General features: G+C 41.4%; 2 protein-coding genes across 5 annotated transcripts in view; one reads left to right on the top strand and one right to left on the bottom strand.

Annotated features, from left to right (window-relative positions):
* Positions 1-164: 164 nt before the first annotated feature.
* Positions 165-7974, bottom strand: LOC131669318 (zinc finger protein draculin-like). 4 transcript variants are annotated; one of them, XM_058944105.1, is made up of 9 exons: positions 7842-7937; positions 7552-7596; positions 6625-6780; positions 6128-6537; positions 5910-6053; positions 5714-5800; positions 5537-5601; positions 3715-4233; positions 2352-3397 (listed from the first exon to the last, which is right to left on the bottom strand). In XM_058944105.1, the coding sequence occupies exons 3-9, from the start codon at positions 6653-6655 to the stop codon at positions 2911-2913; spliced, it is 1743 nt and encodes a 580-aa protein (XP_058800088.1). In that variant the 5' UTR covers positions 6656-6780; positions 7552-7596; positions 7842-7937; the 3' UTR covers positions 2352-2910. The 4 variants fall into 4 exon arrangements, with proteins under 4 accessions (XP_058800090.1, XP_058800088.1, XP_058800089.1 ...); XM_058944107.1 differs by lacking the exons at positions 2352-3397; positions 3715-4233 and adding exons at positions 165-632; positions 843-999; positions 1321-1817 and having other exon boundaries at positions 6625-7974; XM_058944106.1 differs by having other exon boundaries at positions 6715-7974.
* Positions 7975-9553: 1579 nt separating this feature from the next.
* The window catches only part of LOC131669272 (protein phosphatase Slingshot-like), a 105597-nt gene continuing 99496 nt past the window's right edge, over positions 9554-15654 (top strand). The window contains exon 1 of the mRNA XM_058944038.1: positions 9554-9893. Coding sequence (XP_058800021.1) covers positions 9837-9893 — 57 coding nt within the window. The 5' untranslated portion in view covers positions 9554-9836. The remainder of the gene's footprint in view (positions 9894-15654) is intronic.

Raw genomic sequence — 15654 nt, 5'->3', positions numbered from 1 at the left:
ACTTTCAATCATTCTTCATCAGTACTAAAATTCTTTAAATAATGAATTACAGTGGGCTCAAAGTTAACAGCTAGATTATAATCTTTGTAATAAGGATGTAAACAGATAGATTGCTTTGAATGAATTTCTAATGTTTGTTATAACGTTATTATGAAAGGATTTAAATAAAGTAGAATGTAGTGTAAAATGAAAGTTTATTTTATAAGCTAGCAAAAAGCTATTTACAAATACTGCTGAAAAAAAAATACAAATGTTAAGTATCTATAAAGGTAGCAATAAGAAAATTAAAGATTTGTCCCTTGTTTTTATTCCATAAATAAAAGTCATCTTAAGTAAAAAATTAAGTAGTACTCGCTGGTTTGATCTTGTGCCTTGTCCGACTATGATTAGTAAGATATCTCTTTTGACCAAAGCTTAGTCCGCATTTCTGACATGAGAATGGTTTGTCGGTAGAGTGAGTACGCCGGTGCCTCGTCAGTTCATTTTTGACTCCGAAACCTTTGTTACAAATTTCGCATACATGATTTTTCTCTCCAGTATGAGTGGTCAGATGGCTGATCATTTGTTGCTTCCATCTGAACGGCTTTTTGCAGTAGGAGCAATTGAAAGGATATTCATCAGTGTGTATTTTGCTGTGATGGAAAATAATGAAATCATCATGATTTATAAAAATTAAATATTTTTAATTTCACTCGATAAAATATTCTTATTGTGATTTCGAAGTGGTCCACTTATAAATTGTGTGTTTGCAACCGTTCTATTGATAAATCAAAATAAAAATGAACGGACTCGCATTAACGTTTCAAAATGAAGTATTTAATAGTTATAGATTGTAATAATACCTATGGATATATAGCGAAGCTTTAGTCTTGAAGGTCTTGCCACAGACGTCGCAAATGTAGGGTCTTTCCCCAGTATGAATTCTACGATGATCCTCCATGGCAGTTTTCATGGCAAAGCAACGCCCGCAAATATCGCAGGCATGATTTTTTACTCCACCTATCCAAAAGAAAGATTTTTTGTTTTAATTTTCTCATCTGCACTATTATTTAAATCTGTAAGCAGTACTACAATTTTTCGGAAAATTTGTTTTCATTTATTGCATTAACAATAAACAATAAAATAACATTTACTTTTTAGCAGTACTACGAACTATAAAAAAATAACGCGTATTTAATGGTGTATTTTATAAAATCAAAATTTATATCAAGAAATTACATAATAAAATTTATACCGTAATTACTTAATTATTGTTGCCAAAAGAAAATTATTATTAGGTAGGAAAATCTCATGAAAATAAAATCAACACGTTGAACTAACCATGCAAATGTTTAAGGTGATAGTAAAGGCTGCCCGTTTGACCAAACTGTTTGCCGCAAATATGACAGGTGAATGGTTTTTCGCCAGTGTGCTGGCGCATGTGAATTTCGTAGCTTTTGCGCTGTCGAAAAGCTTTGCCACACTGTTTGCACTCGTGATTCTTGGGACTTGCGAGCTTTTGCTTCCTTCGCGGACGTTTGGTACACGAAGGGGATTTGGTTGTTGAGCTTTCATCTTCTATTTCCTCTTTGATTTCAATTTCAAAGTCGTCATCGTTATCTGACTTCTCTTCTTTTTTTACCTCTGAAAGGTCATCTTCTGATACCTGCTCGTTTAACACTGCATTTGCTTTGATTTTTGACACTCTGCTAGAAGATCTATTGCTAGTCGCTTGAGTCAGAACTGACGTATTTTGATGAACGTTGGTTTGTGTGCTAGGCTTGCAACGTTTCCGAAAATCTTTGAAACTACCAGTACTGCTACGAACTATACTCGATCTGTAAGCAAATATGTGAGGGTATGTATCGATAAAAGTGGCTTTATTACTGAAAATTACGGTTTATTATAAATATTACGAATATACAAAAGATGTGATAAAGATCATATAAACCCGATACCAATTGGATACATATTATAAATATGGAGTACAAAATTTCGTTTGTAAGTTTGTTCATGCATCACAAGTTAATTTTACTTAAAAAATATTGGACAATCGACGGCTCATTATTGTTATGTATAAAAATAATTCTTGACTGTAATCTTAAATTACTTGTGTAAGTGACTTATAATTGTAATATAAAAAATAATCGATTCAAACTATCATCATCCGTAAATAAAACTTTTGTTCTTTTCATTTTATGATTAACGCAACAATTGTATAAGAAATCATCACTTAATTACACATTAATTAAAAATAGAACTGTATTGAAAAATCTGATGAAAAATTTAATATTATTTTCAGTATTGTATATTATTGAATACGCATTTCTATAAATCTACTGTACTAATATTTAATATAGCGCCGGTATAAAAGTAGGAACAATTATATTTAAATTAATATATTAAAATAAATATAAATTATATTAAAATATACACGAAGCCTTGAAACTTAACATTTAGTATTAAATTATTGATATAAATAGTGTATATATGAGTATTGAATTATACTTATAAGTACAAGAACTCAACAATAAAAAAATATATTTTATCTAATAATTCATTTAACGAATGATACTTTTATAATACTATAAAAGAAAAGCTATATTTCTTGTTAGATTCATACGAGCGTTTTCATAACAATGTAGAAAACTTCGTTCTACCGTAACAAATTATTATTTCACTAAAATTTATCTAACGCGATTTGTGAGATTAAGAACCAGCCAAAACTCAACAAAATGTACGTAATTTTCTCACTTTAGGATCCTCGGAACGCATCTTCATAATCATCAAAAAAAAGGATCACTAATCTACAAACTACTTCGACATATCACATGGATAAAAATAAAACTTATGAACTTATATGAACTACAATTACCGAATAAAAAGTAAAAAGAAGTTAGCTTAAAAAATATTCTCATCAAACGATTACGATTAAGTGACAAGAGCTTGTTTTGACTCGTCTTTGAAGGTAACTTTTACGTGACAGAGGCGTTGGAGATTGTTGAGCATGGTTTCAGCCTCTTTGGCATGATAACGTTTGATATGGGTACGCAGGTAACGACTAAGTCTGAAACCAATTTTACATTCCGAGCACATGTAAGGTCTATGCTCTGGAAAATGGACACTACGATGTCGATTGAGTTCGCCCTTGGCGGCGAACTGGCGATTACACTGATCGCACTTGTGAGGCTTATTCTTGGTGTGAATGGCAGCTTCGTGATGCTGACACTTTTGTTTCTCGCGGAAGGCCATTGGGCAGTAGGAACACTTAAAAGGCCGAAGATCCTTGTGAATTCGTCGATGTATACCCAAAAGATTGACCGAGCGAAAGTGTTTGTCGCACTCGGGACACGGAAAAGGTTTCTCCCGAGTGTGGATGCGGCGATGAGCGTCGCGTGTTCCTTTGGCCGCGAAGAACCTATAGTCCAGGCAAATTAGAATAACGATCAGTTTCACATTCACTTTGCGATCGTGTCATCTGTTATCAATTAATCACGACAATCATTTGCAATTGTTCAGCGCCTGGAAAGTTGCTCATTCAAGTTCTTTTTGCTAATCATAGCTTGGCTCAATATCTGCACAAACACAAACAGAGGGGATGTATTAAGCAATGACAACAAATAAACAACTTTTCAGACTTTGCAAGACAACAGAACAGATATAATTCATGATCTAAAGTCAAAGCAATATTTGATTGAAAAAAGCAAACAGGAGGTTTAATCTGCCTGGACTAACCGGTTGCAAATGTCGCACTCGTATCGCTTAATTTTGCGATGGACATCGTCGATGTGTCGCTTGAGATCATCCTCGATGCGATAACACTTGCCGCAGTGCTCGCAGATGATTGGCCGACGATCCTCGTGAACGCGCATGTGCCTCAGAAATCCACGTCGACTCTTCAGCACAGCATTGCAATCCTCTAACTGGCAGATGAACTTGAGCTTGTGAGTTTGCCGATCAAAGACTTTGCTGCTCTCGATCACTTGCTCCTCCGCTTGAAGCATGCTCTTGCACAGTGTGCGGCGCTCGTGAAGAAGCACGTGTTTCAGCAGCTTCAACTTAGACAAGTAAGATCTGCCGCAGGTGTCACATTCGTAACGTGTAGCCGTAGCTTTCGTTTCGTGATCGAGGCGCATGTGCTTTATTAGGTCAACCTCCTGTTCGTAGAGTCGATCGCACGTCCGGCATATGTAGCTGGTGGAGCTTTCCTTCTGCTGCCGTTGCCGCCGCTGGTGCTGCTGGTGCTGCTCGGTTCTGCAAACAAATGACGATGAGTTCGTCAACGCTGCTGCTGCTGCTGCTACTGACGCTGCTGCTGCTGCCGCTATCCCCGTTGCTTCGCGAGCGTACCGTGTTTGGCGTGAGTGAACACGTGTCGCTGGCAGTCCTGCTTGCGAGCGAACTGCCTACCGCAGATCTCGCACTCAAAGCTCACAAGGCGGCTGTGAAAACGCTTGTGCACAGACAACGAAGCTCGCTGACGGAACCTCTTGCCGCAAGCTTCGCACTCGAATGGACGCTCGTTGGTGTGGGTGCGCTCATGCTCGTCGCGTGACTGTCTGGACGCGAACTTGCGGGCGCAAAAACTACAGTTCCACTGCTTGAATTTGAAGTGTACATCGCGCACGTGTCTCTTCTTCGACGAGGCGGCCGAGAATTCTTTGTCGCACTTTTGCCCGTTTGACAATAACTGCTCACAATGCCACTTGCGTTGCTGCTTCGTTGAGGTTGCTGCCGATCTGCTGCTCGCGTGAGCTGACTTCAAGTGAGCTGCGTGAGCGTAAGGCGTCGAGCTGAGTCGTTTGCAGTCTGGGCACGAGTAACATCTCACTCCGTTTATCCAGATCTCCGCAGGATGTTCTTTTTTGTTTTGCTCTACCGTGCGACTATCAGGATCCTTCAACTTAACTTGTTCTGCGCGCACTTTTCGCGATTTACTATTGACATTTACTATTGGCTCATTTGTCACCACCTGGATCACCACCGCGTCTTCCAGTACGCATGATCTGTAAATAAAATCCGACGCTACTGCTTACTCTCTCTCACTCTTCACCGCTTGTGCTTGAACGACGTATGTCGATGATGGATATAATATTTCACTTGTTCAACTCGCTGATATTTAATCTGCGTTGCTATTTGCGATACACATTTTTACCTAATTACTAATAACTGTCCTTTCCTCCTTTCATTTGTCATTACTCCTTTTTCTTTCAATCTTACAATCGCCAATGTGTTTAAGTTTATATGCAATCTAAGAGATTAAATTACACTATTTAATTCACTATTACTTTACTTTTATTTAAATTTTACCATTATGTAAGTATCATTTTTAAGTATGTTGAATTTCATATATAAGTTACTTTTATCTATATTTTGTTTTCATTTTTATGAATAATATGCCAAGTAAATAATTTAGTTTATACTATCATCATAAATATTGTATTACCATCAGTACTCAAAAAAGTATGATTATTACAAATATAATTCAATTACTCAGCCATCTGTTTGTTCTACAAACTAAGTATTAATAAAGCTTATAAGCAATTCCCAACATTACCTGTCTGTTTCTGATTCATTAATAATTGGTACATCCTCTAGTTCAATTTTTTTCTCATCTTCAACCTGTGCATTAAATGTTCATTAATGTTTGTAATTATATAAATATTAACATTTGTAAAAGATTGGAAATATTGTATGCAAATATTTTTCTAAAATGCTTAGAATTAAAACTTACTTGATCGTCTTGATTACTGGTAGTTTCCATTTCAGTTCCATTATCAATTATTTCCTCATCTTCACCCACACTAACACTATTTTGCACCTGCAATCAAAAAGACAGTTGTACTATTGTATTATCATAACGAGGTTTAATCTGTTTGTATTATACAAATGTATGTATAAAAATCATACTGATAATAGTCTTAAGATACCTGATTTTTTAAGTTTAATTTATTTTGTAGTTCTATGAGACGTTGCTGAGCGCTGAGACAATTTTGGGTCATCTCATGCCAAGCTAGCAATGTTGCTGCACAATTATAACACACTTGAAGTGGAAGTGTATCTTCCTCAGAAACCTTCAAAAGATATAAAATTATTTGACATTACAGTTATTTGGTATTTGGAGTATACGGAAAATATATATACATACACTGAATGGTAAGTAATTTTCAATTTTTTTACATAGGTTATGTTTGAGCCCTTCACCAAAAAATATTGGAACTACTTTGTCACTAGTATTGGCACATATCCTACATAGCTCATCCCAGAGAATCACATCTTTGTCTTCTAAAATTATTTGACCATTATCATCTATCTCTAACGGTACAAATTGAGAATCAACATCCTGAGAATCTTCACATTGGTTTTCTATTGTTACGTATTGAGCTTGATGAATATCGCCATCTGAATCTTGCTCTTCAACTTCTAAAAAATATTCAGTTGTCTTGATTTCCTCTTCGTTCAAACTTTTACCTTTAGTATTCTGAAGTATTATTCCATTACTAGGTACACTTTTTACTACCACTTGTATTTTCTCTGGTTGAATTTGCTCCATTTTAACTACAAACATAAGCAATTGTTTTATTAGTATTCCAGCGAATTGTAAGCTAATTAGATAATATATTATTATAGCTTTTGACTGCATACCGTTGTTTTTCAAGAAAAAGACGCCACTCATTTTTATCGTGGAATATTAATAAATCATGCGAATACGCATCTTGTAAAATAACTACTTGCCTTAACTTACGAAATTTTTTTAAGTGGAAACGTATAAACTCGTCCTTTATCAAATATACGTAAGTACTGTGAAGAAGTTAAAGTTAAATTAAATAAATGTAGTACACAAAAGCTGCAAACAAGATGTATAAATTCATTGAGATTGAACTGAGATACCGAAATATATCAGATTGCCAAACCCATTCACCGTATAAATAGTGTAGGTTTCGCCATCTAACAGGAGCTGCGCTCTCAATATCATGTCATTTCAGCGTTAGTGTTCAAAAGTGAAATCGCGGCGCCTTGATTTGCATTGTTTAAACAAAAATGTTATAAAAAATAAAAAAGTGACGTGTACAATACTATAGTTTACAGTATATATAGTTTACACCTATACGCCTAACAACGCTGATTGTAGTGAGTTTCTTACGTTTTTCACTGCAAACGATCGACAACTATTTAGTCTGCATGTGTGCTGTCACTGCTATCTAAAATATACATGTGAGTCGAAACATAAGCTTCATGCACGTTCGCGGTTTTGTTAACATTTAGTAGAGTGTACGGATTTACAAATGAGTATATGGTACATAAGTTTTAAGGGATTTGTTTATTAATTAAATGAAATATACAGTTAGTCGTCGTAATTAAAGAACTCCAATGGCAGGTAGACGAAAAACCATATAGGTACAAGAATATTGGGAAATAATACAATTCAATAAAAATAAATGGAAAGAAAGACGGTATTTGTTATACACTCGTCATAGGTTTACAACGCGAAGAATTGCGCTTTGCCTAATTCCGTCGACGGGTCGAATGATACCTCAGAGTCAGAACCACCTCAAAAGGTAGCGCGCGTACCTTCGGCCAGGTCGGGGATGCTGTAGCCCTTATGGTGTAGCGTCGCTGGTTCGCCGAATTGTATAACGAATGATCACGACAGCAACCGACGATCCGCGGGAATGTAGAGCCGGAAGCGCACAGAATTAAACAAAAATTAACACTCACACCTACACACGATCGCAGCGGAGTAAGGTCAGCATGCAATACACTAAGACTGTAAACAGATGGCAAAATGCGATCGAAAGGAAGGACCCGTGCTGCTCGGTTTCCCATAAGAAACTGATCGAATCCCAGCTCCTGGGTCTTACCTTGTAGTCTAATCGGCGTAAAGGAAACAATTTCTACCGATGAGTCCGCGTGCTATCACACTCCTATATAAAGATACACATGTTAGGTTTTTCCTAGACCTCTCCGCCACGAAGCAGCTTAAGGCTGGCTGTACGTCAGCCGCAACGGGCACAAAGACGCACGCGCTCTCGTGCATGCCGCCAACAACGACATTTCATTTAATTAATTTCTACTGCGCGCGAATCGACTATCAGTCATTGGCTGGTCATTATGAATAATTACAAAGCGTTCAACTAGCAAACTAATTGGGCTTGGACAGTTTGTCAAATGAAGTAATGATAAAAATCGATTTGACGAAGAAGATAATAGTATTAAAAGTAAACATAAAACGAAATTGAAATGCTGTTACCAAGTATATTCGACATATTAGCCGGTGACAACATAATTAAAAATATTCTCTTGAACTCATCCATAAAGGAGTCGAAATACACAAATATTGATCTTTAATCGCAAGTATATTTATGTAGTTATAAAATTGACATATATCAAAAAACGGTCTTACGTGCACATAAAATTCCATCCTTCGAGTAACTCCATAGTCCAGCATTTTACAGGACAATATTGATCTTTCAGGTACTTAAAACAGCACTAATATACAAACGTAAAACATTCATAATATTCTATTCGTATAATGAATGTCGAGTTCTTCAATTAATCACCAAATTATTTTATTTGTTATATCTCGTTGTTTTCAGCGATAAATTTGATCTATCCGTAACAAAAATATTTTCAATCATCTATGATTTCATGAGCATAAATATAAAACTGATGTTAAATTTTTATTGAGATCATGTTAATTTCAAATATTAAGCGATATGAATAGCTAAACATATTCAAATACTCAAAGATCGGATTAACTAAAAACATAAAAATCAGGACCAGCGAACAGGAATTTATTTCCTCTGCTGGATTACAATATTATTGTAATATAATATATTTTTATTTTTTATTTTTAAGTAACTAATGTATAATTACTCTGGAATAAATAAATAAAAAATCAAACTATGTGGTGTAAATTACTCAGAAGCTCAAAAGCAGTAAATGCTGAAATATCGAGGAGCTCATGAGCTTTAAAGGTAAGAAGCTCAAAGATTCGAGCTGACTGAAAGCTCACAAGCTTGGATCAGTTGAAGCCTTTGCAAAAACTTATCATGAGTACTACTTATTATTTTTTCACATAACGAAAACTGTTCTATCATATGTAACTGTTGTTCCATCATTACGATAAAAAGATATAGACGCTATTTTTTATATATTTTATTAAAAAGAGAAAGTTAGCTATTGTTGGGATGGCATGAAACACGATTTGGAATTGTTCATGCAAACGTGCTATTACAATTTTCAAGATTGTTTACATAAATTCAATTATACCAACGAAGATACAGATCTTGTGTGTATCTTCATTCATTATACCGACTTGCAGTTTATCCAAGCTGTATTCTTCTAGAGTCTTCATAGATGCCACTAGTTGTCCGACCGCTAAGTCCAAAGTTCGGCGCATGCGCTTACACACACGCTAGCTTTATACTATTTACTGTCTTCGTCTTCTCTCGCGTTCTCTCTCTCTCTCTCTCTCTCTCTCTCTCTCTCTCTCTCTCTGTGTTGCTCTCTTTCTATCTCTCCGGACTATGTATGTACATGTGTATGTGAAATGAGCGTGTGTATGGAAAGATGGCCGCCCGGAGCGTGATGCCGTTTGTTGTGCGCGAAAAATAATATGGCACCGTCGTCCCGGTCCAGCTCCTGACCCATCGTCGCGTTTCTAAATCCGCGTATCCGCGAGTGAACGATCCGTGCGAAAAAAAAATTATCGGTGTGCTCATGTTTTTTTGTTGACGTCCTCGTTATCGTCAGCAAAACTCCGTACTCCTGCTGCTGCTACTGCTGCTGTTGCTGCTGCTGTTGCTGCTACTGCTGACTATCTTTTAGGATTTATTGTATTTTAGTGAGAAGCGATGGCCCTGGTCACAGTGCAACGCTCACCCAGTGTCTCCAGCTCGCCACAAAGCTCGGTAAGTTGAAACTCATCTAGGTTATAAAGTTTAGAGTGATGACAAATTTGTCGTCCGCTGGCTGTCAGTCGGTCTACCTGTCAACATTCTTTCGCGATGTTTGTTTTTGTACCATGCTAAACGTCAATAATAGTGGACAATAATGAAAAATGCAGAAGGCAACGCACATCTTCCGCAAATCATTGATAGTACGTGTAGTATTGCATGCAAGCGGGAGAGAGAGAGAGAGAGCGCGCGAGATACTGCACGCGAGTTTCCTTATATGGTCAGGCGTACTTGACGTTTTTCTAGCCGCGCACAGCGAGAAAGGTAATATTCTGATAAGCGCTATGCGTGCACACACACGCGCATCTGTTCCTTTTTGTCTATTTCTAGCACGACATCCGAATCTGCATTGTCTGTGTCTACGTGTGGAGCGACATTGAAATCCACTCGCGTCAGTGATAAAATTTAGTCAAGAGCCTATCTTTGTCTCCCATTGTCTTTCTCGCTCTCTCGTTGGTGCATGCAACGTCGTGACGGCCTGTTCCCTTAGTCGAGGAGGCACTTGTTACCCGGCGTGTCCACAATACACATAAATTATTGACAGCCGACGACAGCTGTGTAGAAAGAGACGGAGAGCAAAATTGATAGCGAGGTGAAGGTCAACGCTCGAGCTCGACTCTCTCTCTCTCTCTCTCTCTCGGGGAGTTGTACGCGTGTTATGGGGGAAGAGGGTTGGATATCGATCATACCCGCTAACGCGTGTGTTTTTGTTTTACGCGAACGCGGGAAAGTCGTTCGATGCGGGATTGTGGTGGGTAAAGGCAAGATTGTCTCGAATTTCAGTGGCGAAGTATGGGATTTGGATAAAATTTGAAAACGACCGTCTCCGCATGTTCAAAGCATACGAGCGGCGTTTCTTTTTGAGCTTCTGCTGCTGTTGTCTATCTTATCGCCACGTGTGTACGTGTGATACATCCTCGAGTCACTGGTCATAAAGAAATCTTTCTTCAATTAGAAATGCTCATCGGCGCTATTGTCACAAGATATCACATTTTTGCGCGCTTCCTCAATTTCCGATTTATCTTTTTATTGACGCATGTTATCGCCTTGACTCCTCGCAGTTTTTCAGAGCAAGTAAAACACTTGGCGTGGTGCTTTATGCAGCGCACGTCGAGACGAAGAGTTATGTAGCGTGCGTGGGAACATAATGTATATCCTCGGCAGTAATAAATCTATGAAATTGACGAAACTAACCCGAGCGAAAGGAAAGATTGTAAGCACGTCTGATTAGTGAATGAAACCAGGCATGGGCCGTCTGCTCTGGACGCCCGAAGCATGCACACGGCTTTATTGTGCATCGTACACTTTTTATTTGATTATGCTCTGGTAACAAGGAGAGAGATTAGGCTCCCTTGCGCGCGTATCGTCAGCAGGCAGCTGACGAGGCTTCGGCTTTTGTCCCTTGCTCCATTCTTGTCGCACACGAATCTCCGTGCGCCCGTGCTACGCTCCACGCGCACGCGCCGCTCTCGTATTTGCGTAGAGCGCGCTTTTTGATGGCACCAATAATGGCCAGCTATATACGCGCGTCTTATTTGAAATGAAAGCGGCAAAGCGCAGCAGCGAGGATCGAGAAGAAAACAAAGAAAGCGAGCACTGCACTCGGAGCGGCCGGCAGCAAATGTCATCTGCGTACGAGTGCACACGGAAGAGGCATCCGCGCCGGTATAGGTTGCGCAAGCCATTCGCCATAACGGCGAAAGTACCCGAGCGCGATTATGCGCGCGATTAATCGAACGCGGACGCAACCCTCGAATCCCTCATTTTCCTTTTCTCCTTTGAGAGAATAGCCGACTGGAGTGCGTGCGTGGCTTCGACCAGCCTCTTTTCTTTTTACAGCCAGTGATGATTGGGATCGAGAGAATTTAAGGCTGCTACCGGCGCGTGCGTAACGACGAGCAATCTAAAACTGCCACTCCGTGATGACGATCGTTCTACTATTCGCGCGGCCCGCATGAGAAAAGCTCGCAACTTGCGAGCACGCTATACTTGACGAGAGTTTCTCGCTGCCTATTCAATTGGCCGCGCGCGCGCGACTCCTCTTCTTCACCGAGGATTCCCAGACACGACGAGCGACGTCGTTCGACGATCTCCCGGCCTTTGTTGTTCATCGTCTATACCGGCACTCGCAGACGGGATTGTATACGAGAACGGCACGCGTTTCCTCGTGACGTCTCTGCGCCCTCGAAGAAGCGTTGCGCAACGCCGTCGTGCGGTTCGCGCGCCTACAGTTGGACAACTGTTGGACTCGGCTGCTACTCTCGTTTTCCGCGCGGCGCTCTCTGTGGAGCTTGTAAGCTCGCCCGTCGAGATCGAACGAAACGACAAGCTCGCGCGCTTGGCCACCAGAGCGCAGTCGCAATTGTTTGCGTCGCGGACGCTGAAAAGGAGTTTTCTCTCTCTCTCTCTCTCTATCTCGTCGCTGCGTTACCCCGAGCTTGCCGCTGCTGGCGTGGACGGGTTCGCGCCGCCGCAAAGACGGATATATATCGCCCGCGCTTTTCCAGCCGGAAGCAGTACTGCGCGCCGATGCCTCGTCGCTGATACGCGGTGGCGACGGCGGTGGCGGCTACCGTTGCATTCGGATGAGCCGCCAGAATTATTTTCATTGCGAGTCTTTCTACTCGTTGGTTTAGGCCTCCGAGAGCTTATCTTTCGCGCACCTGCGAATGGCAGTTACTTTGGTTTATTAGCGGCTTTACGAAGTACCCGCGATGAGCGAGATAGTAAAATTCAATTTACCGTGAGCGTTTCCAGCAGATAGGAATGTCATTTCACTGAAATATTCACTCGTACGCAGTACGCAGCATCCAGCTTGCGAAAGCTCCGTTGCGCCATGCGACTCCGGAGTCGTCAAACTGTCCACGAAGCGAAAGACAATGTATTTCTCTAGGATTTATCGCACGTATTCAGATTAGTCCAGTGCGGCTGGGCTCGTGTCAAAGAAATCGATTAGCTGGCTAATTGGCTCGCGAAATGAGCGAGAAAGGGCGAGGAGCTCTATCGACTCGATGAAAGTCAATAAGACGATTCGGTGGGCCCTTGAACCGTTCTACATACTTAGCCTTGCGCTTTGCTCTTATTTTGGCGCGCAAGCAGGCGGCCACGCGCGATTTGCATATTACGAGAGAGTGAACCGGCCTAACTGCCATCGTAAAGATGTTCGCAAGCGGCCTTTATGAGCAGGTCGAGTCGCGAGCAGAGAAAGACTCACTCCTCGTTTGAAAGCGGATGGACGATGATGACGCTGCGGCTATTTCTGATAAGGGATTCGTCCGACGATCGGCCCCTGTTCGGCTTTTCGTCGTGCTGTTGCGGACCTAATTAGTTGAGCTTTACGACGATCATTCGTGACTTTTAACAGAAGCGTTGCTGCCTTCGTCAATAGTTTCTTTCACGGTATCTGATTTATCTTAAAATAAGCGTCATTCGTTGATACCAGCGCCAATTAATTGATAACCTTTGAAATTTTCTGTTGATCATTGCAATTAGTTATCGAGCGTAATCGCCTCGAAAAAGCAGCATGAAGATTCATCGCCAAGTGTGACCTTAGCACAAAAATAGCATAAGTACACTGGCGGAAATGGCCCATGAGTGGTGCACGGGGCACACTCGTTGGCACTGGAGCGCAACGATGATTTTTGGTCATGGAAGCGCGCGACGCGTGGCTCGCGTTTGAAGCTTTCGGGCGCGCGGAGAGGACGTCGAGCGAATGTATCGAGTCAGCGTTCGGACCAAGCTTTGCGGCTTGCGCCGCACGAGCGAGCTGCGCGCGCGCACGCGTCGTCCTTTTGTTTGCATTTGATTTGGCAATCTGTTGGACGACCACTCGACGCCTCTCGCTCGGCTTCTTTTCAGGTCGGGCTGTTCGGCTGGCCGCGCGAGAGCACGCGCTTGCTCCATTGTTTCAGCTCGAGGTTATACCTGTGGGCCGAGAGAGGCGATAAACGAGGCCTGGCGAGAGCTGAGAATTGGCAAACACCGCAACGTTGACTTATCGGCCTAATAATTGGGGCGGCTTCAATGAACTCTTGTGAATTATGATGGTGAGTGCACGTACGCGCTCTTTCGTGCCATTGTTCTTGCTGTTGAACATTCAAAATGAATTTCGACAAGTTGTTGCAGGCCAGCCTGTAACTTTCGTTGCAAGCAAACAAGGATACTTGTAACAAGCTCGACTAAAATTTCTCCGACTCTCTGTATTTTTTTGAAAGTCACAGATAAAGCGAGTCTCTCTCGCAGTACACAAACACCTGCAAAAATGGCGGTGAGCACATCGTAACCAAATCCCAAGAGAGAGAGAGAGAGAGAGAAGGAACAGTGCGCAGCGTAGGCATACGTGCAGGCCGAAAAGCTTGCGCAACCATGTACGTAGAAGCGCACGATGCACCTTCGTCGGCGGTGGCAGCGGCGCGGAAAAATCGCGCGCTCCCATGCATTGTTGCTGTGTGTTTGCCATTTACATGCAAAACACTCTCGTTTGATTTGTTCTTTTCGAGCTAGGCGTCATGGGAGGTGTCAATACGCCCTGCTCGTGCGCATGAATTCGTTAAAAGCGCAATACGATATATTGCTGGTCGACAGCAGCCATCCATTGTGCCGCGCTGATTTTTGCCACGCCGACGCGTGTCGCCACTTTTCTTACGACAGCTCTGGCCCATCAATTCTCACGACAGATAGAGAGCGAAATCAATGTCAATGAATAAACATCGAGTGCAAGGATAATCGTAAGGCTGCAGTGAGGCGGGGGTGGGGCGGCAGACTCATGAATGCTAACGAGCTAAGATTTCTCTCGAGAGCGCCGAAAAATCCATTAACGTCGTTACGTAATGCGGCTTCGTGCAGCGCCAGCTACTTTATCGTGAGTGAGAGCCGAACAGATAAGTGAGAGAATCGTCGTCCTGTCGATGACGCAACGGGATGCAGCGGCAGCGAGCACCTCGGTCACGAAACTGACTTGCCATCCTGCAGAGAGCAAGCGCACTGGGAAAATATTTCCCCGCGGCCTGTTTTTGCGGTAAAAGTCTGACTGCCGATTAATCGCGATGCCGAACAATGGATGCAAAAAAAAAGTAAAAGTTGAAACAGATAGCAGCGCAAACTTGCAGTTTTGCCAACTGGTCGCCAACCAAGTTTCGCTTCGGATCCACATGTGGCAAGGCTTTTCGCCACATATGGAAGCGGCTACAACAGCTTCTTCTTCTTCTTCTTCTGCTTTTTCTTCTTCTTCTTCTTCTGCTTTTTCTTCTTCTTCTTCTTTGGCCCCGTAAACTTGACCTGCGCGAGAGCAAAGCAGGATGTTCTTGTTTTTTTTTTCTGCCCTCCCTCTTCTCCACGCGCGCGCAGTAGAAATACGAGCAGCACATGCTGCAGGTGATTTTTCGCGCTATTCTTTGCCGCCTGCTCGCCTTTTCAAAGACTTGTTTCGCCACTTCTGCTTACTCTCTTTTCTCCGCCGAAGTAAGAGCTCTTCGCGGCTTTCTACTCTTTCGTACGTCGCTTTGACTGATAGTTGAATTTTTCGACAAATTGAGATTAATACGAATTATTGGCTTTTTTATTTTCTGTTTCAAGTGTGCTTTTTCCAAATCGCACGTGCTTCGTTGAGATTACAATCAACTGGTTGCTCAACAGATTGACCTTTTATGAATTTCAAATTCATTGTCGAAGGTCATTCTAATTGTTAGACTATACGAATGACTACTTTTCTTGGTGT

Source organism: Phymastichus coffea, unplaced genomic scaffold (assembly GCF_024137745.1).
Source record: "Phymastichus coffea isolate CEN01 unplaced genomic scaffold, Cenicafe_Pcof_1.1 PCOF00091, whole genome shotgun sequence".
NCBI classification, from domain to species: Eukaryota; Metazoa; Arthropoda; class Insecta; order Hymenoptera; family Eulophidae; genus Phymastichus; species Phymastichus coffea.
Note: the sequence above shows the minus strand (reverse complement) of the source record. Positions and strands in the feature narration are given on the sequence as shown.

Coding starts and splice junctions, on each gene's coding strand:
- LOC131669318 (XM_058944105.1), bottom strand. CDS start 6,655: ATGAGTGGCGTCTTTTTCTTGAAAAACAACG. Junction 5,801..5,909: donor AATTAAACTTAAAAAATCAG/GTATCTTAAGAC, acceptor TTTTGATTGCAG/GTGCAAAATAGTGTTAGTGT. Junction 3,398..3,714: donor GAGTGCGACATTTGCAACCG/GTTAGTCCAGGC, acceptor CCTGGACTATAG/GTTCTTCGCGGCCAAAGGAA.